The following is a 24,524-nucleotide window of genomic DNA, read 5'->3' as shown; positions in this document are numbered from 1 at the left end:
TCCAGAAAACCCAGACAGGCCAACAGGACAAAAGATGGACCAGCCCATCTGACATTTGACCGCACTGCCCTATGGCCAGTCCATTTCTGCATTCATATAATGTTATATGGAGAATGAACATAAACAGTTAGGTTATGGAGTGGAACTGACTAATCAGGCAGTCAGCTCATTGGCTTCTTCTTAGTGAATTTGAGAGGAAAATCCAGGCAGATAGTACCTCCTAATGGAGCCAGACAGTGAGTACCAGCTATCCCAACTTGCTTGAAACAATGACTAGAAGATAGAAACAACTTCACTGAGAAAAGAAATCTCGCGTCTTGTGACGGCCGGCCGCCCAACAACCTGCCCGCTTGACCCTATCCCCTCCTCTCTTCTCCAGACCATTTCCGGAGACCTTCTCCCTTACCTCACCTCGCTCATCAACTCATCCTTGACCGCTGGCTACGTCCCTTCCGTCTTCAAGAGAGCGAGAGTTGCACCCCTTCTGAAAAAACCTACACTCGATCCCTCCGATGTCAACAACTACAGACCAGTATCCCTTCTTTCTTTTCTCTCCAAAACTCTTGAACGTGCCGTCCTTGGCCAGCTCTCCTGCTATCTCTCTCAGAATGACCTTCTTGATCCAAATCAGTCAGGTTTCAAGACTAGTCATTCAACTGAGACTGCTCTTCTCTGTGTCACGGAGGCGCTCCGCACTGCTAAAGCTAACTCTCTCTCCTCTGCTCTCATCCTTCTAGACCTATCGGCTGCCTTTGATACTGTGAACCATCAGATCCTCCTCTCCACCCTCTCCGAGCTGGGCATCTCCGGCGCGGCCCACGCTTGGATTGCGTCCTACCTGACAGGTCGCTCCTACCAGGTGGCGTGGCGAGAATCTGTCTCCGCACCACGTGCTCTCACCACTGGTGTCCCCCAGGGCTCTGTTCTAGGCCCTCTCCTATTCTCGCTATACACCAAGTCACTTGGCTCTGTCATATCCTCACATGGTCTCTCCTATCATTGCTATGCAGACGACACACAATTAATCTTCTCCTTTCCCCCCTCTGATAACCAGGTGGTGAATCGCATCTCTGCATGTCTGGCAGACATATCAGTGTGGATGACGGATCACCACCTCAAGCTGAACCTCGGCAAGACGGAGCTGCTCTTCCTCCCGGGGAAGGACTGCCCGTTCCATGATCTCGCCATCACGGTTGACAACTCCATTGTGTCCTCCTCCCAGAGTGCTAAGAACCTTGGCGTGATCCTGGACAACACCCTGTCGTTCTCAACTAACATCAAGGCGGTGACCCGTTCCTGTAGGTTCATGCTCTACAACATTCGCAGAGTACGACCCTGCCTCACGCAGGAAGCGGCGCAGGTCCTAATCCAGGCACTTGTCATCTCCCGTCTGGATTACTGCAACTCGCTGTTGGCTGGGCTCCCTGCCTGTGCCATTAAACCCCTACAACTCATCCAGAACGCCGCAGCCCGTCTGGTGTTCAACTTTCCCAAGTTCTCTCACGTCACCCCGCTCCTCCGCTCTCTCCACTGGCTTCCAGTTGAAGCTCGCATCCGCTACAAGACCATGGTGCTTGCCTACGGAGCTGTGAGGGGAACGGCACCTCCGTACCTTCAGGCTCTGATCAGGCCCTACACCCAAACAAGGGCACTGCGTTCATCCACCTCTGGCCTGTTCGCCTCCCTACCTCTGAGGAAGTACAGTTCCTGCTCAGCCCAGTCAAAACTGTTCGCTGCTCTGGCACCCCAATGGTGGAACAAACTCCCTCACGACGCCAGGTCAGCGGAGTCAATCACCACCTTCCGGAGACACCTGAAACCCCACCTCTTTAAGGAATATCTAGGATAGGATAAAGTAATCCTTCTAACCCCCCCCCCCCTTAAAAGAGTTAGATGCACTATTGTAAAGTGGTTGTTCCACTGGATATCATAAGGTGAATGCACCAATTTGTAAGTCGCTCTGGATAAGAGCGTCTGCTAAATGACTTAAATGTAAATGTAAAAGCAGAGAAGTTTAAGGTCGAAATCATTAAAAAAAGATTGGACTTTCTAGATTTCTCTGGGCTGAGTTCCAAGCGAATTAAGAGAGCAGTGAGAAGGGGGAGCGCAGGGAAACAAGACAAATGTCGGGCATTGCAGGGGAGCACGGAACAGATGCCTAACTTCTTTAACCCTTACAGAACCAAATATGTTTCTCATAAAATGCTCAAGTCGCATATGGATTGGGGATTTCTAAGCGCAGAGCTCTAATTGTGATTTAGAGTGACAAGAATTGTGACAAGAACTCCCAATGATCGTTTATTACCCAGTATTACTGAACTACAATAAAACTTGAATTTGAAACTTTTTGAAACGGACAAGCCCAGGTAGTTCCTCCTGGTTTTAGTCCGTTTTCTTCTGTTTGGTGCATAAAGAACATGACCCAGTGCTTTGCTTACTGCAGTAACTGGTAGAGCAGATGGGTGGAGAATCAGCTAAGCTCTTGAGACTCAATCAAAGCATTGGCAAGATAAGCAGAATTGCAGGTGTAGCCTCCTGTACAGACATTGGGCAGGGTCAGTTTTTACTTCAGAATATCGAAAATGAGTAAATACATACTGAATTGTTATTTTACGAATTCAACAGCAATTTGTTGTCATCAAGAGAGGATAAATAAATACAACATTTAAACAGAAAGAAGTGATAAAATACAAAAAACAAAGAAGACATCTGCAGGTCGTTCCAATGTAGGAAAACAGTTTCTACATTGTATTTTTAGTATTTATTAGGATCCCCAATTAGTTGCTGCCAAGGCAGGGACTACACTTCCTGGAAAACAGCACAGCAAACAGGAAACAACACAACAACAGGAAACAACACAACAAATAAAATATATAATATACATGAATATACATAGCACTACATTTACATTATAATTGAGTCATTTAGCAGACACTCCCATCCAGAGCAACCCACAGCTAGAGCATCATTTTAAGACTGCCAGGCGAGACAAGTACAGATCACAGTCGTATCCCAACCATGTATCACATACTGTACATAATACAATGCATAATACAATAGAAAATGCATAAAAATGTCTGTGTGTCTCTTCACAGTCCCCGTTGTGCCGTAAGGTGTTCTTTTAACCGTTTTTTAAAATCTGGTTTTATTGCTATCTTAGGTTACCTGGGGTGGCAGATAGTTCCATTTAGTCATGGCTCTATTTAATACTGTGTTTCACAGCTTCTGTTCTGGACCTGGGGACTGTGAAGAGACCTCTGGTTGCATGTCTTGTGTGATACTGATGAGTGTCCGAACTCTGTGCCAACTGTTGAACAGACAGTTTGGTACTTTCAACACATCAACACCTCGCACAAAGACCAATAGTGATGCAGTCAATCTCTCCTCTACTTTGAGCCAGGAGAGATTGACATGCATGTAATTGACATTCGGCCGCTGTGTACCGACTTGCATTAAACGTTTTAGTACCCACTTTGAACGAACTACGCACTTTATGGAGTCTTTTCAAAACTAAGACTACATGCTTCAGAAACTCATACTCATGAAACAGGGTTGGGTAGGTTACTTTCTAAATGTAATCCGTTACAGTTACTAATTACCTGTCCAAAATTGTAATCAGTAACGTAACTTTTGGATTACCCAAACTCAGTAACGTTATCTGATTACATTCTGTTACTTTTAGATTACTTTCCCCTTAAGAGGCATTAGAAAAATGTATGCTACCAATTGAACGATATCGATTGCAAGATAAATCAATGTTAAATTTACATTGCTGGCCATATATGGATGTTCAATTTTAGTTTATGGGTTGGTTATGTAGGCTTCTTCTAACCCATCGCTTTCTACTACATATAATATGATTAAATGATATCTTTACATTACAAAACAAAGCCCATCAGAATTCCAGTCATTCCAATAAATGTTATACCCCTTGATCTTCAAGAAAAGGACTTGGAAATGCAGAAGTATAGATTAGCCAACTTGTTTTACCTGAGCATAACCCCTAAACCAAGGACTTATTAGCCAGCCCTACCGATTTTGTTGTCACGGAGTACTGATTGGGCTCATTGATTCAAGTTGAAAAAATATGAGGAGCTCATGGAATGGCATGCTTTGAGCACTACTGAAAATTGCTATTTACAGTTGAAGTCGGAAGTTTACATACAGCTTAGCCAAATACATTTAAAGTCAGTTCTTTGCAATTCCTGACATTTAATCCTAGTAAAAATTCCCTGTCTTGGGTCAGTTAAAATCACCACTTTATTTTAAGAATGTGAAATGTCAGAATAATAGTTGAGAGAATTATTTATTTCAGCTTTTATTTCTTTCATCACATTCCCAGTGGGTCAGAAGTTTACATACACTTTATTAGTATTTGGTAGCATTGCCTTTAAATTGTTTAACTTGGGTCAAACTTTTCAGGAAGACTTCTAAAGCCATGACATCATTTTCTGGAATTTTCCAAGCTGTTTAAAGGCACAGTCAACTTAGTGTATGTACATTTCTGACCCACTGGAATTGTGATACAGTGAATTATAAGTGAAATAATCCGTCTGTAAACAATTGTTGGAAAAATTACTTGTGTCATGCACAAAGTAGATGTCCTAACCGACTTGTCAAAACTATAGTTTGTTTACAAGAAATGTGTGGAGTGGTTGAAAAACAAGTTTTAATGACTCCACCCTAAGTGTATGTAAACTTCCAATTTCAACTGTACATGTAAAAAATGAATGCCATATGCTGCATTTGCTATAGGCTATTGTTTACCTTTCTGTTGGTGACACTTTGATATCTTGAAATTATGCAGCTGTTTAAAGGGTAAATCCACAGATGAAACAATAACAAAACTGTCGCCCGGCCTCTGTTTTGGTAAAAAGCTGAGGGATGGACCTGGAGAAATTTAACCACTCTCAGATTAATAGACAGAGCTATGGATGCAAGGACTGACCATCCATGATATACAAATTATTGTTTAAACCATGGTATAAGGCTATACAGTGTTTGCTAACATTTACAATGTTTACAAAGTATGGAGAAAAACAAGCTTATATTTTGGGTTCACATGGAGTGTGACAGTTGAACTAAGTTCATGAGACATTTATAAGTTATATTTAAGCAATAAGGCCAGAGGAGGTGTGGTATATGCCTTATTGCGATTATAATCTGGTAACCAACGTAAGTGGAGCAGCAGAAATAAATGTTTTGTCATACCCGTGGTTTACAGTCTGATATACCATGGCTGTCAGCAAATCAGCATTCAGGGCTTGAACCACCCAGTTTATAATCTTCAAGAATCAATTGATATACACAGTGCTTTCAGAAAGTATTCAGACACCTTGACTTTTTCCACATTTTGTTACGTCTGATATACCATGGCTGTCAGCCAATCAGCATTCAGGGCTTGAACCACCCAGTTTATAATCTTCAAGAATCAATTGATATACACAGTGCTTTCAGAGAGTATAATTTTTTTAATTATTATTTTATTCTAAAATTGATTCAACTGTTTTTTCCTCCTCGTCTATATTTATTTTTTATTTAACTAGGCAACTCAGTTAAGAACAAATTCTTATTTTCAATGACGGCCAAGGAACAGTGGGTTAACAGCCTTGTTCATGGGCAGAATGACAGATTTCAGCTCGGGGATTCGATCTTTCAACCTTTCGGTTACAAGTCCAACACGCTACCTGCCACCACATATCTACACACAATACCCCATAATGATAAATCAAAAACACGTTTTTAGAAACCGGAAATATCACATTTACACAAGTATTCAACCCTTTACTCGGTACTTTGTTGAAGCACCTTTGGCAGCGATTACAGCCTCGAGTCTCCTTGGGTATGACACTACAAGCTTGGCACACCTGTATTGGCGAGTTTCTCCCATTCTTTTCTGCAGATCCTCTCAAGCTCTGTCATGCTGGATGGGGAGCGTCATGGCACAGCTATTTTCGGGTCTCTCCAGAGATGTTCGATCGGGTTCAAGTCCGGGCTCTGGCTGGGCAACTCAAGGACATTCAGAGACTAGTCCCGAAGCCACTCCTGCATTGTCTTGGCTGTGTGCTTAGGGGCGTCATCCTGTTGGAAGGTGAACCTTCACCCCCAGTCTGAGGTCCTGAATGGAGCAGGTTTTCATCAAGTATCTCTCTGTACTTTGCTCCGTTCATCTTTGCCTTGATCCTGACTAGTCTCCCAGTCCCTGCGGCTGAAAAACATCCCCACAGCATGATGCTGCCACCACCATGCTTCACTGTAGGGATGGTGCCAGGTTTCCTCCAAATGTGACACTTGGCATTCAGGCCAAAGACTTCAATCTTGGTTTCATCAGACCAGAGAATCTTGTGGTCTGAGAGTCTTTAGATGCCTTTTGGCAAACTGTAAGCAGGATGTCATGTGCCTTTACTGAGGAGTGGCTTCCGTCTGGCCACTCTACCATAAAGGCCTGATTGGTGGAAAGCTGCAGAGATGGTTGTCCTTCTGGAAGGTTCTCCCATCGCCACAGAGGAACTCTAGAGCTTTGTCAGAGTGACCATCGGGTTCTTGGTCACCTCCCTGACCAAGGACCTTCTCCCCCGATTGCTCTGTTTGGCCGGGCGGCCAGCTCTAGGAAGAGTATTGGTGGTTCCAAACTTCTTCTTTTTAATAATGATGGTCACTGTGTTCTTGGGGACCTTAAATGCAGCAGAAATGTTTGGTACACTTCACCAGATCTGTGCCTTGAAACAATCCTGTCTCGGTTTTATGGACAATTCCTTCGACCTCATGGCTTGATTTTGCTCTGACATGCACTGTCAACTGTGGGACCTTATAAATACAGGTGTGTCTTTCCAAATCATGTCCAATAAATTGAATTTACCACAGGTGGACTCAAATCAAGTTGTCACCGCCGTTAAATGAAGTGGACCAAGGTGCAGCGTGGTGAGGGTACATTTTCTATTTTATTTGAAATGACGCCGACAAAACAATAAACAATACAAAACAAACCGTGAAGCTTAAGGCTAAGTGCCACAAACAAAGTCAACTTCCCACAAAGACAGGTGGGAAAAAGGGCTACCTAAGTATGGTTCTCAATCAGAGACAACGATAGACAGCTGTCCCTGATTGAGAACCCTACCCGGCCAAAACATAGAAATACAAATAATAGAACATAGAATACCCACCCCAACTCACACCCTGACCAAACCAAAATAGAGACATAAAAAGGATCTCTAAGGTCAGGGCGTGACACAAGTTGTAGAAACATATCAAGGATGATCAATGGAAACAGGGTGCACCTGACCTCAATTTTGTGTCTCATAGCAAAAGGTCTGAATACTTATGTACATTTAATTTTTAATTTTTAATACATTTGCAAAAAGTTCAAAAAACCTGCATTCGCTTTGTCATTATGGGGTATCGTGTGAAGATTGCTGATGGATTATTTTTATTTAATCAATTTTAGAGTAAGGCTGTAACGTAACAAAATGTAGAAAAGGTCAAGGGGTCTGAATACTTTCCGAAGGCACTGTGTGTATATATATACACTGCTCAAAAAAATAAAGGGAACACTTAAACAACACAATGTAACTCCAAGTCAATCACACTTCTGTGAAATCAAACTGTCCACTTAGGAAGCAACACTGATTGACAATAAATTTCACATGCTGTTGGGCAAATGGAATAGACAAAAGGTGGAAATTATAGGCAATTAGTAAGACACCCCCCAAAAAGGAATGGTTCTGCAGGTGGTGACCACACACCACTTCTCAGTTCCTATGCTTCCTGGCTGATGTTTTGGTCACTTTTGAATGCTGGCGGTGCTTTCACTCTAGTGGTAGCATGAGACGGAGTCTACAACCCACACAAGTGGCTCAGGTAGTGCAGTTCATCCAGGATTGCACATCAATGCGAGCTGTGGCAAAAAGGTTTGTTGTGTCTGTCAGCGTAGTGTCCAGAGCATGGAGGCGCTACCAGGAGTCAGGCCAGTACATCAGGAGACGTGGAGGAGGCCGTAGGAGGGCAACAACCCAGCAGCAGGACCGCTACCTCCGCCTTTGTGCAAGGAGGTGCACTGCCAGGCCCCACAAAGAAATGCCACCCCACACCATGACTGACCCACCGCCAAACCGGTCATGCTGGAGGATGTTGCAGGCAGCAGAACGTTCTCCACGGCGTCTCCAGACTCTGTCACGTCTGTCACATGTGCTCATGTGCTCAGTGTGAACCTGCTTTCATCTGTGAAGAGCACAGGGCGCCAGTGGCGAATTTGCCAATCTTTGGCATTTCTCTGGCAAATGCAAGCATTTCTCTGGCAAATGCAAGCATTTTTCTGCAAAGGGACCAGGACGACTGATCCGTGTAAAGGAAAGAATGAATGGGGCCATGTATCGTGAGATTTTGAGTGAAAACCTCCTTCCATCAGCAAGGGCATTGAAGATGAAACGTGGCTGGGTCTTTCAGCATGACAATGATCCCAAACACACCGCCCGGGCAACGAAGGAGTAAGAAGCATTTCAAGGTCCTGGAGTGGCCTAGCCAGTCTCCAGATCTCAACCCCATAGAAAATCTTTGGAGGGAGTTGAAAGTCTGTGTTGCCCAGCAACAGCCCCAAAACATCACTGCTCTAGAGGAGATCTGCATGGAGGAATGGGCCAAAATACCAGCAACAGTGTGTGAAAACCTTGTGAAGACTTACAGAAAACGTTTGACCTCTGTCATTGCCAACAAAGGGTATATAACAAAGTATTGAGATAAACTTTTGTTATTGACCAAATACTTATTTTCCACCATAAATTGCAAATAAATTCATAAAAAATCCTACAATGTGATTTTCTGGATTTTTTTTCTTCTCATTTTGTCTGTCATAGTTGAAGTGTACCTATGATGAAAATTACAGGCCTCTCTCATATTTTTAAGTGGGAGAACTTGCACAATTGGTGGCTGACTAAATACTTTTTTGCCCCACTGTATATACATACAGTTGAAGTCGGAAGTTTACATACACTTATGTTGGAGTCATTAAAACTTTTTTCAACCATTCCACTATAGTTTTGGCAAGTCGGTTAGGACATCTACTTTGTGCATGACACAAATAATTTTTCCAACAATTGTTTAAAGACAGATTACTTCACTTATAATCCACTGTATCACAATTCCAGTGGGTCAGAAGTTTACATACGCTAAATTGACTGTGCCTTTAAACAGCTTGGAAAATTCCAGAAAATTATGTCATGGCTTTAGAAGCTTCTGATAGGCTAATTGACATCATTTGAGTCAATTGGAGGTGTACCTGTGAATGTATTTCAAGGCCTACCGTCAAACTCAGTGGCTCTTTGCTTGACATCATGGGAAAATCAAACAAAATCCAAGCCAAGATCTCAGAAAATAAATTGTAGACCTCCACAAGTCTGGTTCATCATTGGGAGCAGTTTCCAAACGCCTGAAGGTACCACGTTCATCTGTACAAACAATAGTACACAAATATAAACACCATGGGACCACACAGCCGTCATACCGCTCAGGAAGGAGACGCGTTCTGTCTCCTAGAGATGAACGTACTTTGGTGCGAAAAATGCAAATCAATCCCAGAACAACAGCAAAGGACCTTGTGAAGATGCTGGAGGGAACAGGTACAAATTATCTATATCCACAGTAAAATGAGTCTTATATTGACATAACCTGAAAAGCCGCTCAGCAAGGAAGAAGCCACTGCTCCAAAACCGCCATAAAAAAGCCAGACTACGGGTTGCAACTGCACATGGGGACAAAGATCGTACTTTTTGGACAAATGTCCTTTGGTCTGATGAAACAAAAATAGAACTGTTTGGCCATAATGACCATCATTATGATTGGAGGAAAAAGAGGGATGCTTGCCAGCCGAAGAACACCATCCCAACCGTGAAGCACGGGGGTGGCAGCATCATGTTGTGGGGGTGCTTTGCTGCAGGAGGGTCTGGTGCTCTTCACAAAATAGATGGCATCATGAGGGAGGAAAATTATGTGGATATTTTGAAGCAACATCTCAAGACATCAGTCAGGAAGTTAAAACTTGGTCGCAAATGGGTCTTCCAAATTAACAATGACCCCAAGCGTACTTCCAAAGTTGTGGCAAAATGGCTTAAGGACAACAAAGTCAAGGTATTGGAGTGTCCATCACAAAGCCCTGACCTCAATCCTACAGAATTTTTTGGGGGCAGAACTGAAAAAGCGGGTGCCAACAAAGAGGCCTACAATCCTGACTCAGTTACACCAGCTCTGTCAGGAGGAATGGGCCAAAATTCACCCAACTTATTGTGGGAAGCTTGTGGAAGTCTTCCTGAAACATTTGACCCAAGTTAAACAATTTAAAGGCAATGCTACCAAATACTCATAAAGTGTATGTAAACTTCTGACCCACTGGGAATGTGATGAAAGAAATAAAAGCTGAAATAAATAATTCTCTCTACTATTATTCTGACATTTCACATTCTTCAAATAAAGTGGTGATCCTAACTGACCTACGACAGGGAATTTTTTATGTATTTGGCTAAGCTGTATGTAAACTTCTGACTTCAACTGTATATATATATATATATATATAATTTATAAATCCAAAAATGGATGGAGCAACTACAGATTGCCTCTTTAAGTCTATCAAAACAGTGCGAGTTTGAGCATGTGTCCATTTGGTCTATGGATTTTTTTTTTCCAGCATGAATTAGATTGAGCAATAAAAGCCCCACTTTTATTCCATAGGCTGGGATCCGCACTATGCAGCTGTTGCATGGCTGTCCATTGGTTTAAAAAACATTGATTGATAGGCAATTTAAACTTCTTGAATTAACAGGTTATAGAGCAAACAACGCAATTATCACAACATATATGTTGTAATATGTATTTTTGTGGGGGGGGGGGGGGGTTGAGGGGTCTTGTTACTTGTGTGTGTGGGGGGGGGGGGGGGGGGGGGGGGGGCGCTTGCTACTGGTTACCAGTAGAATGGAGGATGAAAGCTGGAATAGGACTGCAGACTTCAATTTACTATCCACCTGATGTCAAGAGGGGCATAGGCTATAAATAATCTTACCTCACCTGACTCACCTGGTTTATTCATTGTATTCAACTGGTTTATTCACCTGACTCTATAGCATAGCCAAGAGAAAGTCACAGACAATAATCGAGGTGAACTGTCCAAGCCACTGAATATCTCCCTTGTACAGTACACCCTAGCCTACAGCAAGGGGAGGCTAAGAAACTAGACAGTGACCTACCTGAGCATTAGCCAGGTAAACCAGGACACCTCACTATACATATGTCCCTATGCAAACATGTTTCAAAACAAAGTGTTATGACTGAATGATACTTGTAGATTTAACTCACAGCAATCTACAACCACCCCATATGGGGATTCACAAAATGTGTCACTAACTCTGAAGACTTCACAGCAGTTGCCGAAACAAAATACATTTTACTGATTAAATACTGAAGAATGCCAACGCGTTATTATCCAGGAAATTTCACATCCGGGAAATTAAACATGAGCAAAGACGTGGAATGTTACATTTTTTTTCCTTCAACGAAAGCACCATGATTGGTGAATGCAAGGAAGAAGAAATATAAAACCACTGGAGAGCCGTACAGCAATGAAACCATTAGATTAAGACCACGAAAAAAAACGTGTTAAACGAAGGAGCGAAAACCGAGTGACTTTCATGGCCGAAAAAGGAGGTTTTCGTGCGGTTTTATGGTAAGCGAATTACTACTATACAACCAATCACATAAAGGGTGCACATCAACGCAAATAACTAAAAGTGCACAATGGTGCTTGCAATATGGGTTAGTGCTATATGGGATCATTGGGACGTCCATATCCTAAACCCTAACCTCACCCCGTACCCTTACCTTAAACATAACCTAGCCATAACCCTAAACATTAACAATTTCAATTTCTATGGTGGTATGGACGTCCCAGTGATCCCAAATAGCAAAGATATGCAATATGTAGCTCTCAGACAAACGTAGAACGGCACTCCTTGTTTGACAGCTGGAGAACCAATGGAAATATCCATCGACCCAGCTGCGCTATGGTGCAGCCAATGAAAAATAGAATGTTACGGGTCCAATTAAGGTTAGGCTGTTGTAGCAGGCGGCCAGTGCTAAACTTCACCAAATAATAGCTGTTTGTATTTTGGCTGCAGCAGTAGCCATTTTAGGTAAGTAGGTTTTTTAACTTTTTTTTTTTACTCTGTGTTGTATTGCTGGGTCTTGTGTTGTGGTATGGTTGGGGAGTCTCGAACTCGTGCATCCCTCATGAATGAACTCCTCTGCTCTTGTGCTTTAAGAGGATTAAGAAATTGTACGGAGTTTTTTTCCGCCGTCTCCCACCCCCCCTCAAATTTTGTATGCATTTTTCTAAACTGTCATGGCGTTTTGTGTCCTTGGAAATAAATGCGGGGGTAAAACCCAGTGTTCGGCAGCTGATGGCCTGACTGGTAAGTGTTGCCCGGGTAGGTGAGGTCTTATTGAGGGGTAGCGGCGGTGTCCCTGCGAGGAGTTTAAGGGGGTGTTAACACGTGTAAGGACCGGAATATATAACATCATTGCAGTGACATTAGAGTTAGCAGACTGGCTAGCTCGATAGATTGCTAATATAAATAGGACACGGTTCCCGCCGATGTAGTGTTTTTTTTGGCGGAGATGTTTTGATGATTAACGCGGTCTTAATCATATAAGAACGATCAATTTGCCAGCCAACTTGTAGCAATTATGATCTATAGGCTACTACTTAATGATAGCCAGCACAAGTCCTTACCATTAAAGGCACGTTCCCAACGGTAGGTAAATTATTCCTATGGAATTTTATTGTAGCCTATCTACACCAGGTGCGCCTCTGTGCAACAGAAAACAAAGACCCTGGTTGCACAGGTAAAATAGCCCCCTGCACCACTTAAGGTTCCTTTTGTTAACTTATAAACAAAAAAGCTATCCCAAAATAAGAGCTCGCTATGAGCGAATACGTTTTTGTCTGATTTTAGTTTAGGGCAAACTTCATTTCGAAAGCAATAGTGCATTTGGTGGTTATTTTAATCCGGTAGTTTGTTTCCTAGTTTGGCTCATTACTTTCAAAGTGTTGTGCTGTAATTTACAAGTGTCTAACTTTTAGTTGCACATTTTATTTCACATATAGCCTAGACTAGTTGACACATGAGTCAGACTTGCAGTAATTACATTGTAATTATTCATGGTTCCCAATCATGGAGGCCTAGATTTAATGTCTCACAAAAAAGGCCTGGTGTAGTGTAACAAAAATCTATCGATGGAGAAATGTGACAAACCAATGATCACCTGTTTATTGTATTTTACCATCAGCTGTGTTTAATTTCCATTTTAAGATTACTAATATCAATGATCTTCGATGCAGAATAACTTTCTACAGGACTAGTCAACTAGAAATACCAGGTCATACCAGGTCATATTAAGGTTAGTGTGTTTTGTTTTTCACTTTAATAAAGAAATATATTTCTGTGTCATAGATGCAGCGACGGTGAAGAGAAACATGAAGATACAAAATAAGGACAAACAGGTTTGTGTCTTTTTGACCTACATTGTTGTCTGGTGTCTTTACACGCATATTAAGTTGTAAACAAATGTCTTCAGCAACCTTGAAATATAAAAATTAAGAATAGCACTGCCACTCAGCTCAATTCTGCCTTGAGTTGCCATAGTGTGTGGGTCGATATTTATGATCCTAAGTTCCTTCACAGATGGAATTGAAGAATGAGTCAGACCTATGTGTCTGACGCATCACACATGTTACCATACAATACGAGTATAGTCTCTTGGTCTCTGCTCATTTCTCACTGAGTTGTCCATGTTCGATGTTGAACCCAGGCCACACACAGCACTCTGTTCATTAGCCTTAGGGTCCTCAGGGCCTGAGGTGCTGGTTCGTGAGGGCCTTGTTAATGGCAGGATTTCATTCTAAACCATGGTGATAGGCCTATTTGAAGACCCATTCTGTAATGATAGATGCTATTTGTTTTAAAGCCACATTTTGCAATACTTCCTACAGTTCAATGGTAATTTCGTAGATGATATACACATTGTTCCTTGAACGATAGTCCCATTCCTTACCAAACAAAGTGAAGGATCAGCCTTTAATCAAGTGTGTTATCTGACTATGACAGCTCCAAGTCCATTCTCCAACAGAATCAATGTGCAGTGTTTCCCCTTTTGTTCATGTAAATCATTTAAACAATTTAAATTGTTGCCGCCACCCCAGAAAATATATATTTTTTATTTCAGAATGGCAAAACATATTTTCAATGTAAACTTAAACAACTAAAACCAGATATAGATATTGGAGTGCTATATTTATCTTTGAGAACTAACAACCACCAAAATAAAAACTAGACAGTCCTGGAGAATCGTAACATTCCAAAAGTGTCATGTCATGGCCCATTGATTTTGTTATAATGTTTGAGTCACTTAGATAGATAGCATAAGAACACTGCATAAGCCATGGCAAAATGTGTACAATTGTAGGAAATTAGCTTTTAAACAGTAAATCTTTTTCTGCCCCATGGCAAAATGTGTAGAATAGCAGGAAAGTAGATTTAAGCAAATGTTGTCTCTGCGGCCAAGAGTAAGGCCTCTAAAATGTTTGGTCGGAGACCGTGCCATTGGCATGCCCGCAATTCTTTATCCTGAGCAGATGATCACACCAACAAGTTGAGAAGGGTAGGTGGCTGCTGGAATTCCCATGATACTGCTTATTTACAGAGTTGTTTCTTCAAAAGAATATTAACCAAAATCATGAATTTACCTCAGTGGCTGAATAAATATTGTACAATGAGATAAATAGGAAAGTGGCCAAACTTTAACAATTTTGCTTATTGAATTAAAATTAGTAACTGACAACATTACACAACAATGCAATGCCTCTTGTAATTTATTCATCAATCTCACATCATCAAGTTACTGTAACTCCTGGATTATTATATGTGACCGACCGCCTTGATTCGGTTTTATGTAGCAAAATTTGAAATTGTGTTTTTTACATTGGATAAAAGCAGAGACACAGAGCTACAAAATTGTATATCATTCACTGCATTTGAGGAACAATGGGAAAGTAATTCTGCTTTGAAAGTTGATGAACTTGTAACTTCATTTTTGAGAAAATGGCCTTTGAATTTTTTAGTACCTACTGGAGAGCTATTCTCTGTCTACACCCATTCAGCATCATTCACATCCTCTTAAGTGTGGCCTTCAAGGCAGAGTTGCAAAGAAAAAGCCATATCTCAGATTGGCCAATAAAAAGAAAAGATTAAGATGGGCAAAAGAACACAGGCACTGGACAGAGGAACTCTACCTAGAAGAAAAGCATTCCCGGAGTCGACCTCTTCACTATTGACATTGAGACCGGTGTTTTGCGGGTGCTATTTAATGAAGCTACCAGTTGAGGACTTGTGAGGTGTCTGTTTCTCAAACTAGACACTCTAATGTACTTGTCCTCTTGCTCAGTTGTGCACCGGGGCCTCCCGCTCTTCTCTTTCGATTCTGGTTAGAGCCAGTTTGCGCTGTTCTGTGAAGGGAGTAGTACACAGCCTTGTACGAGATCTTCAGTTTCTTGGCAATTTCTCGCATGGAATAGCCTTCATTTCTCAGAACAAGAATAGACTGACGAGTTTCAGAAGAAAGTTCTTTGTTTCTGGCCATTTTGAGCCTGTAATCGAACCCACAAATGCTGATGTTCCAGATACTCAACTAGTCTAAAGAAGGCCAGTTTTAATGCTTCTTTAATCAGCACAACAGTTTTCGGCTGTGCAAACAGAATTGCAATTGGAACACAGGAGTGATGGTTGCTGATAATGGGGCTCTGTATGCCTTTGTCGATATTCTATAAAAAATCTGCCGTTTCCAGCTACAGTAGTCATTTACAACATGAACAATGTCTACACTGTATTTCTGATCAATTTGATGTTATTTTAAACTGGTTTTCTTTAAAAAACAAGTACATTTCTAAGTGACCCCAAACTTTAGAACGGTAGTGTACATCATGGATGGACGTCTCTCACTGTCTCGGATGCCATGGTTGCCCTTAGTTGGAAGATGTATTCCGGAGACAGGTGTTTTCTCCTTAGCTATCATACTCAAATTCCACTGGTTTCAAAACTCCTCCAGAAAGTGGAGAGCAACACTTACGTAGTAAAAAAAAGAAAAGCTGCGTTAGACAGGATTACCTACACATACTGACCAGCTCAAATAGACAGAAGCGTGCTATATGGCAGACCAATCCAAACTCATCTCTCGGCATGTCCAGCCCACTCATTATCTCAGCCAATCATGGCTAGCGGAAAGGTTTCTGTCTTTTTGTGGCTAAACCAACTAGGCTCGTAATTTTTTATATTCGTAGTTACAGATGGCATACAAGTCTTTAATTAAGGCACATGAAAGTTCACATGTTCCAGAAGGCATTTCTGTCCAAAAACGCAAAAAAACAAATGTTACGTTCAAATGGGTCTCTTGTGACGTAGTGACCCGCGGCATACGCCTAGTTTCCTGAAATTAGGATATAAAACTTGGTGAAACGAGAATGAAAATGTTAGTTAGGTTGACAAAAGTGGCACATACCTGATTCTGACAAGTCCATGCTTGTGTCTGGTCCACCATCATGCTACCTCAATGGACTAGACTCGTCTCGAGACTTGACCATAGAGTTTCTAAAAGGACATCCTAGATTTGAGCCAATGTCTTGAGTAGTTGAACATGTTATTACTCTAATTTTGTGAAAGTGACGAACTGACACGTTTTCATTTGTCAAAAACAACTATATATCGAAGGAGTGCCTTTGATTTGACGGCCTGCACAAGACGAATGTTAGACCCGATGATGTGTTCCTACCCATGAGGTTAGCTAGCCAAAGTCACCATGACATCGCCAAGCTTGATCGGGGATTTCTATTGGAGAAGCAGTTTCTGCCCCTCTTCTTACTCTACTGTCTTTGACTAGATATCCCATTCAGAAGAATGTCTTAGAAGGACAAGGACATTCTTCACACCCCTGCTATGCCAGATGGTTAGTTAGGCGATTTAGTTAAATTCCTTTCAATTCATTGTTCATTGGGTTTTCAGCTGTAAACAAAGCGAGAACATGGAATGGACATCATGATTAGGGCTCGGACAGAAAATGTTGCACTTTGTATGGACAAATCTACTGTAGCCCCTGGTGATGAGTAGGGACCGGGAACGCTAGATCAGGCTGAAAGATGGGCTTGCTTCTTCATGGAGAACTGTCGCTTGGTTTTGGCCTGTTGGACTGTGATGCGGGCAAATGCCCATTTAGAATTGGAACTATACACTTGGCCTGTTCTGCCTGTACACATGCACCACGATGAATGCTTTAATGCCGAAACACATTGGTTTAACTTCTCTGGGAAATGCCAAAAGCCAGTAAAAATGCAGATCGCCAAATTCAAATAAATTACTATAAAAATCTAACTTTCATGAAATCACACATGAAAGATACCAAATTAAAGCTACACTTGTTGTGAATCCAGCCAACATGTCAGAATTCAAATAGGCTTTACGACGAAAGCACACCAAACGATTATGTTAGTTCAGAGCCAAGTCACAGAAAAACACAGCCATTTTTCCAGCCAAAGAGAGGAGTAACAAAAAGCAGAAATAGAGATAAAATGAATCACTAACCTTTGATGATCTTCATCAGATGACACTCATAAGACTTCATGTTACACAATACATGTAGGTTTTGTTCGGTAAAGTTCATATTTATATCCAAATATCTGAGTTTAGGCGGGACGCTACTGTCTCACTTGGCCAAAAGCCAGAGAAAATGCCGAGCGCCATACTCAAATAAATTACTATAAAAATCAAACTTTCATTAAATCACACGTGAAAGATACCAAATTAAAGCTACAACATGTCAGAGTTCAAATAGGCTTTTCGGCGAAAGCAAACGATGCTATTATTTGAGGATAGCAACAGAGTAAACAGAGAGAGAAGCATATTTCAACCCTGCAGGCGCGACACAAAACGCAGAAATAAAAATATAATTCATGCCTTATCTTTGACGAGCTTCTGTTGTTGGCACTCCAATATGTCCCATAAACATCACAAATGGTCCTTTTGTTCGATTAATTCCGTCGATATATATCCAAAATGTCCATTTATTTGGCGCGTTTGATCCAGAAAAACGCTGGTTCCAACTTGTGTAACGTGACTACAAAATATCTCAAAAGTTACCTGTAAACTTTGCCAAAACATTTCAAACTACTTTTGTAATACAACTTTAGGTATTTTTTAACGTAAATAATCGATAAAATTGAAGACGGGATGATCTGTGTTCAATACAGGATTAAAACAATCTGTAGCATGCTTTCTGGTCACGCGCCTCTAACAAACAGTACACTTCAAGTGACCCTCGTTCAAGATGACCGTACTTCTTCATTACACAAAGGAAAAACCCTCAACCAATTTCTAAAGACTGTTGACATCCAGTGGAAGCGGTAGGAACTGCAAGGTCAATTAGAAATCTGGATTCCCAATGAAAGTCCATTGAAAAGAGAGTGACCTCAAAAAATGAAAATCTGAATGGTTTGTCCTCTGGGTTTCGCCTGCTAAATAAGTTCTGTTATACTCACAGACATGATTCAAACAGTTTTAGAGACTTGAGTGTTTTCTATCCAAATCTACTAATAATATGCATATCTTATCTTCTGGGGATGAGTAGCTGGCAGTTGAATTTGGGTATGCTTTTCATCCAAATGTGAAAATGCTGCCCCCTATCCTAGAGAAGTTAATAAAGGAGCACTTTTATATTGAACTGCTATTTTCCTCTAGCTGAATAAATGTTGCACAATGAGAATAACAGGAATGAGGCCAACCCTACGCTATTTTGCTTTTAGAATTGTAATTCATAAGTGGCAACATTACACAACACACTAGCATGGATTAATTCAAGTACATTACACTTAGGCATATTTTACAGTTTAATTTAATTTATTTCACCTTTATTTAACCAGGTAGGCCAGTTGAGAACAAGTTCTCATTTACAACTGCTACCTGGCCAAGATTAAGCAAAGCAGTGACAAATACAACACAGTTACACATTCGAACGTACAGTCAATAATACAATAGAAAAACCGATATACAGTGTGTGCAAATGTAGTAAGATTAGGGAGGTAAGGCAATAAATAGGCCATAGTGACGAAATAATTACAATTTAGCATTAACACTGGAGTGATAGATGTGCAAGTAGAGATACCGGGGTGCAAAAGAGCAAGTGCAAAAAAAAATAACAATATGGGGATGAGGTAGTTGGGTGGGCTATTTACAGATGGGCTGTGTACAGGTGCAGTGATCGGTAAGCTGCTCTGGCAGCTGATGCTTATAGTTAGTGAGGGAGATATGATTCTCCAACTTCAGTGACTTTTGCAATTCGTTCCAGTCATTGGCAGCAGAGAACTGGAAGGAAAGGCGGCCAAATGAGATGTTGACTTTGAGGATGACCAGTGAAATATACCTGCTGGAGCGCGTGCTACAGGTGGGTGTTGCTATGGTTACCAGTGAGCTGAGATAAGGCGGGGCTTTACCTAGCAAAGACTTATAGATGACCTGGAGCCAGTGGGTTTGGAGACGGATATGTAGCGATGGTCAGCCAACGAGAGCAAGCAGGTCGCAGTGGTGGGTAGTATATGGGGCTTTAGTGACAAAACGGATGGCATTGTGATAGACTACATCCAATTTGCTGAGTAGTGTTCGAGGCTATTTTGTAAATGACAACGCCAAAGTCAAGGATCGGTAGGATAGTCAGTTTTACGAGGGTATGTTTGGCAGCATGAGTGAAGGAGGCTTTGTTGCGAAATAGGTTCTAGGGAAAATTTTGGATTGGAGATGCTTAATGTGAGTTTCGAAAGGAGAGTTTACAGTCTAACCAGACACCTAGGCATTTGGAGTTGTCCACATATTCTAAGTCAGAACCGTCCAGAGTAGTGATGCAAGTCGGGCGGGTGGGTGCGGGCAGCGATCGGTTGAAGAGCATGTATTTAGTTATACTAGCATTTAAGAGCAGTTTGAGGCCACGGAAGGAGTGTTGTATGAAATTGAAGCTCGTTTAGAGGTTTGTTATCCTGTTTGGGATAGGGGGCAGCATTTTCATGTTCGGAAGAAAAGTGTGCCCAGAGTAAACTTCCTGCTACTCTGGCCCAGAAGCTAATATATGCATATTATTAGTAGTATTGGATAGAAACACTCTGACATTTCTAAAACTGTTTGAATGATGTCTGTGAGTATAACAGAACTCATATGGCATTTTTCTCAGGCGAAAACCTGAGAAAACTCCAACCAGGAAGTGGGAAATGTGAGGTTTGTAGTTTTTCAACTCATTGCCTATCGAATATACAGTGTCTATGGGGTCATATTTCACTTCCTACGGCTTCCACTAGATGTCAACAGTCTTTAGAACCTTGTTTGGTGCTTCTACTGTGAAGGAGGGGGGAATGGGAGCTGAATGAGTCAGGGGTCTGGTAGAATGGCATGAGCTGGTCACGCGCGTTCACGTGAGAGCGACCTGCGTTCCATTGCAATTCTAAAGACAAAGGAATTCTCCGGTTGGAACATTATTGAAGATGTATGTTAAAAACATCCTAAAGATTGATTCTATACATCTTTTGACATGTTTCTACGAACTGTAATGGAATTGTTTGACTTCGTCTGACCTGTGCGTCATGAATTTAGATTACTGGACTGAACACGTGAACAAAATGAAGGTATTTGGACATAAATTATGGACTCTATCGAACAAAACAAACATTTATTGTGGAACTGGGATTCCTGGGAGTGCATTCTGATGAAGATCAAAGGTAAGTGAATATTTATAATGCTATTTCTGACTTCTGTTGACTCCGCAACATGGCGGGTATATATTTGGCTTGTTTTGGTCTCTGAGCGCCGTACTCAGATTATTGCATGGTTTGCTTTTTCCATAAAGCTTTTTTGAAATCTGACACAGCGGTTGCATTAACCTTTTCTCAATAGGGGGGCGCTGTTTTCACTTTGTAAAAATTCGTTCCCAAATTAAACTGCCTCGTACTCAATTCTTGCTCGTACAATATGCATATTATTATTACTATTGGATAGAAAACACTCTAGTTTCTAAAACCGTTTGAATTATATCTGTGAGTAAAACAGAACTCAAGTTGCAGCTAACTTCCTGTCAGGAAGTGAGAAATCTGAAATCGATGCTCTGTTCCAGGGTCAGTTTATTAAATTGCATGTAATCTATGAGTCGACATGCACTGCATACGATTTCCCCTAGATGTCAGTAAGCAGTGAGAATTGGAATGGGGTTGCTAGGTAGATCTGAGTCCGTATAAAGGCTCTTGAAACGGGGGGTGCACTCTTTTCAACGTTCGTCATGGCGCAAGACAGACCTCAGGATGGCATTCTGAAAAGCTCTCGTTATAGGCCTTAGATATATCCGGCTCTGATTTTATTCGATATAGGTGTTAAAAACATCATAATGTAGTTATTTTAAACCGAGTTATATCAGTATATTGCGATTTTCGGAATTTTCTTTGTGCTGCGTTATGAAGAGTTGGACACGTCTGGGCCACATAGCTAATGTTTGCTGCTAATTCCTAAGTTGAAGACGACAATCTACAACCGAGCAACGATGATTCTGGACAAAGGACAACTTGCACAAGATTCTGATGGAAGCTCATAAAATAGTAAGAACTATTTATGCTGTTAATTCGTATTTCTGTTGAAAAATGTTAAACTATAATTCCGCCATTAATTTCGGCACGGTCTCGCTGTAACGCACGCTGTATGTCGTAGTAACGTTCATTTTAAAAATCTAACACAGCGGTTGCATTAAGAACTAATGTATCTTTAATTTGCTGTCCAACCTGTATTTTTTAGTCAAGTTTATGATTAGTTATTGATTTGATTAGGTGCCTCTCCCAAGATTTCTCCCGACATTTTGTTTGAAGTTTTGGCTACTATTCACATTGTATAACCACGAGTTGTGCCGCTAAATATGCACATTTTCGAACAAACTCTATATGTATTGTGTAATATGATGTTATAGGACTGTCATCTGAAGAAGTTTGAGAAGGTCAGTGAAAAAATGAATATCTTTTGCTGGTTTATTTGCTATCGCTAACATTATGTTGAATGAATGGGGCTGTGTGGTAGGCTATTGCAGTAAGCTAATATAATGCTATATTGTGTTTTCGCTGTAAAACACTTAAGAAATCTGAAATATTGTCTGGATTCACAAGATCTTTGTCTTTCATTTGCTGTACACTGTGTATTTTTCATAAATGTTTTATGATGAGTATTTAGGTAATTCACGTTGCTCTCTGTAGTTATTCTAGTTGCTTTGGTGAGAGTTGTGATGGTGGCTGCAATGTAAAACTATGATTTATACCTGAAATATGCACATTTTTCGAACAAAACATATGCTATACAATAAATATGTTATCAGACTGTCATCTGATGAAGTTGTTTCTTGGTTAGTGACTATTTATATCTTTATTTGGTCGAATTTGTGATAGCTACCTATGCAGTAAAAAAATGGTGGAGAAAAAAAAGTTGTGTCTTTTGCTATCGTGGTTAGCTAATAGAAATACATATTGTGTCTTCCCTGTAAAACATTTTAAAAATCAGAAATGATGGCTGGATTCACAAGATGTGTATCTTTCATCTGGTGTCTTGGACTTGTGATTTCATGATATTTAGATGCTAGTATTTACTTGTGGCGCTATGCTAGGCTATGCTAGTCAGGTTTTTTACTGATGAGGGTGCTCACGGATCCGGGATTGTGTGCAACTAGAAGTTAAGGAGAAGTATATCTATAATTCTGTGCATAATACCTGTATCGTTTAACAAAGTTTATTATGAGTATTTCTGTAAATTGATGTGGCTCTGTGCAAATTCACGGGATGTTTTGGAGGCAAAGCCAAATGTAAACTGAGGTTTTTGGATATAAATATGAACTTGATCGAACAAAACATACATGTATTGTGTAACATGTTGTCCCGGGAGTGTCATCTGATGAAGAATATGAAAGGTTAGTGATGAATTTTATCTCTATTTCTGCTTTTTGTGACTCCTCTTTGGTTGGAAAATGGCTGTATGCTTTCTGTGACTAGGTGCTGACCTAACATAATAATATGTTGTGCTTTCGCCGAAAAGCCTTTTTGAAATCAGATACTGTGGTTGGATTAATGAGAAGTTTATTTTTAAAATGGTGTCTAATACCTGTATGTTTGAGAAATGTAAATTATGAGATTTCTGTTTGAATTTTGCGCCCTGCAATTTCATTGGCTTTTGGTGAGGGGTTCTGCTGTTCCAAGACAGGTTAACAGAGTGTCCAAATAAGGGCCAGATGTATACAGAATGGTGTCGTCTGCATAGAGGTGGATCAGAGAATCACCAGCAGCAAGAGCGACATCATTGATATATACAGAGAAGAGTGTCGGCCCGAGAATTGAACCCTGTGGGACCCCCATAAAGACTGCCAGAGGTCCGGACAACAGGCCCTCTGATTTGACACACTGAACTCTGTCTGAGAAGTAGATGGTGAACCAGACGAGGCAGTCATTTGAGAAACCAAGGCTATTGAGTCTGCCAATAAGAATGCTGTGATTGACAGAGTCAAAAGCCTTGGCAAGGTCATTGAAGACGGCTGCACCGTACTGTCTTTTATCGATGACGGTTATGATATTGTTTAGGACCTTGAGCGTGGCTGAGGTGCACCCATGACCAGCTCGGAAACCAGATTGCATAGAGGAGAAGGTACGGTGGGATTTGAAATGGTCGGTGATCTGTTTGTTAACTTGGCTTTCGAAGACTTTAGAAAGGCAGGGCAGGATTGATTTAGGTCTCTAACAGTTTGGGTCTTGAGTGTCTCCCCTTTGAAGAAGGGGATGACCTCGGCAGCTTTCCAATCTTTAGGGATCTCAGAGATACGAAAGAGAGGTTGAACAGGCTAGTAATAGGGGTTGCAACAATTTCGGCTGATAATATTGGAGAGGGTCCAGATTGTCTAGCCCAGCTGGGTCCAGATTTGGCAGCTCTTTCAGAATATCAGCTATCTGGATTTGGGTGAAGGAGAAGCGGGGGGGGGGGGGGACTTGGGCAAGTTGCTGTGGGGGGTGCAGAGCTGTTGGCCGAGGTATGGGTAGTCAGGTGGAAAGCATAGCCGTAGAAAAATGCTTTTTGAAATTCTCAATTATCGTAGATTTAATCATTTTTGCACTCACTATTGGTTAGAGCCTGTAAGTAAGCATTTCACTGTAAGGTATACCTGTTGTATTCGGCGCACGTGACAAATGAACTTTGATTTGATTTATTTAGTTTCTTAGCCTCAGTGCAGTGGGCAACTGGAAGGAGGTGCTCTTATTCTCCATGGACTTTACAGTGGCCCAAAACTTTTTGGGATTAGTGCTACAGGATGCACATTTCTGTTTGATAAAGCTAGTCTTTGCTTTCCTAACTGACTGTGTATATTGGTTCCTGACTTTTCTGAAAAGTTGCATA

At 41.2% G+C, this 24,524-nt stretch overlaps 1 protein-coding gene across 11 annotated transcripts in view; it reads left to right on the top strand.

Moving 5' to 3' along the window:
• The first annotated feature begins 11,462 nt into the window (after nt 1-11,462).
• Nucleotides 11,463-24,524, top strand: part of chd6 (chromodomain helicase DNA binding protein 6) — a 142,004-nt gene continuing 128,942 nt past the window's right edge. For 4 of the 11 annotated variants that reach the window (XM_071387926.1, XM_071387885.1, XM_071387893.1 and 1 more), the window contains exons 1-2: nt 12,084-12,449; nt 13,491-13,540. In XM_071387926.1, the coding sequence (XP_071244027.1) occupies nt 12,380-12,449; nt 13,491-13,540 (120 nt within the window). In that variant the 5' untranslated portion in view covers nt 12,084-12,379. Of the gene's footprint in view, nt 11,705-11,970; nt 12,450-13,490; nt 13,541-24,524 lie in introns of those variants that run through there. The other 7 variants (XM_071387934.1, XM_071387868.1, XM_071387860.1 and 4 more) reach the window with 5 other exon arrangements.

The sequence above is a fragment of the Salvelinus alpinus genome, chromosome 2 (assembly GCF_045679555.1).
Source record: "Salvelinus alpinus chromosome 2, SLU_Salpinus.1, whole genome shotgun sequence".
Classification (NCBI taxonomy): domain Eukaryota; kingdom Metazoa; phylum Chordata; class Actinopteri; order Salmoniformes; family Salmonidae; genus Salvelinus; species Salvelinus alpinus.
This window is presented reverse-complemented; position numbering and strand designations above follow the sequence as displayed.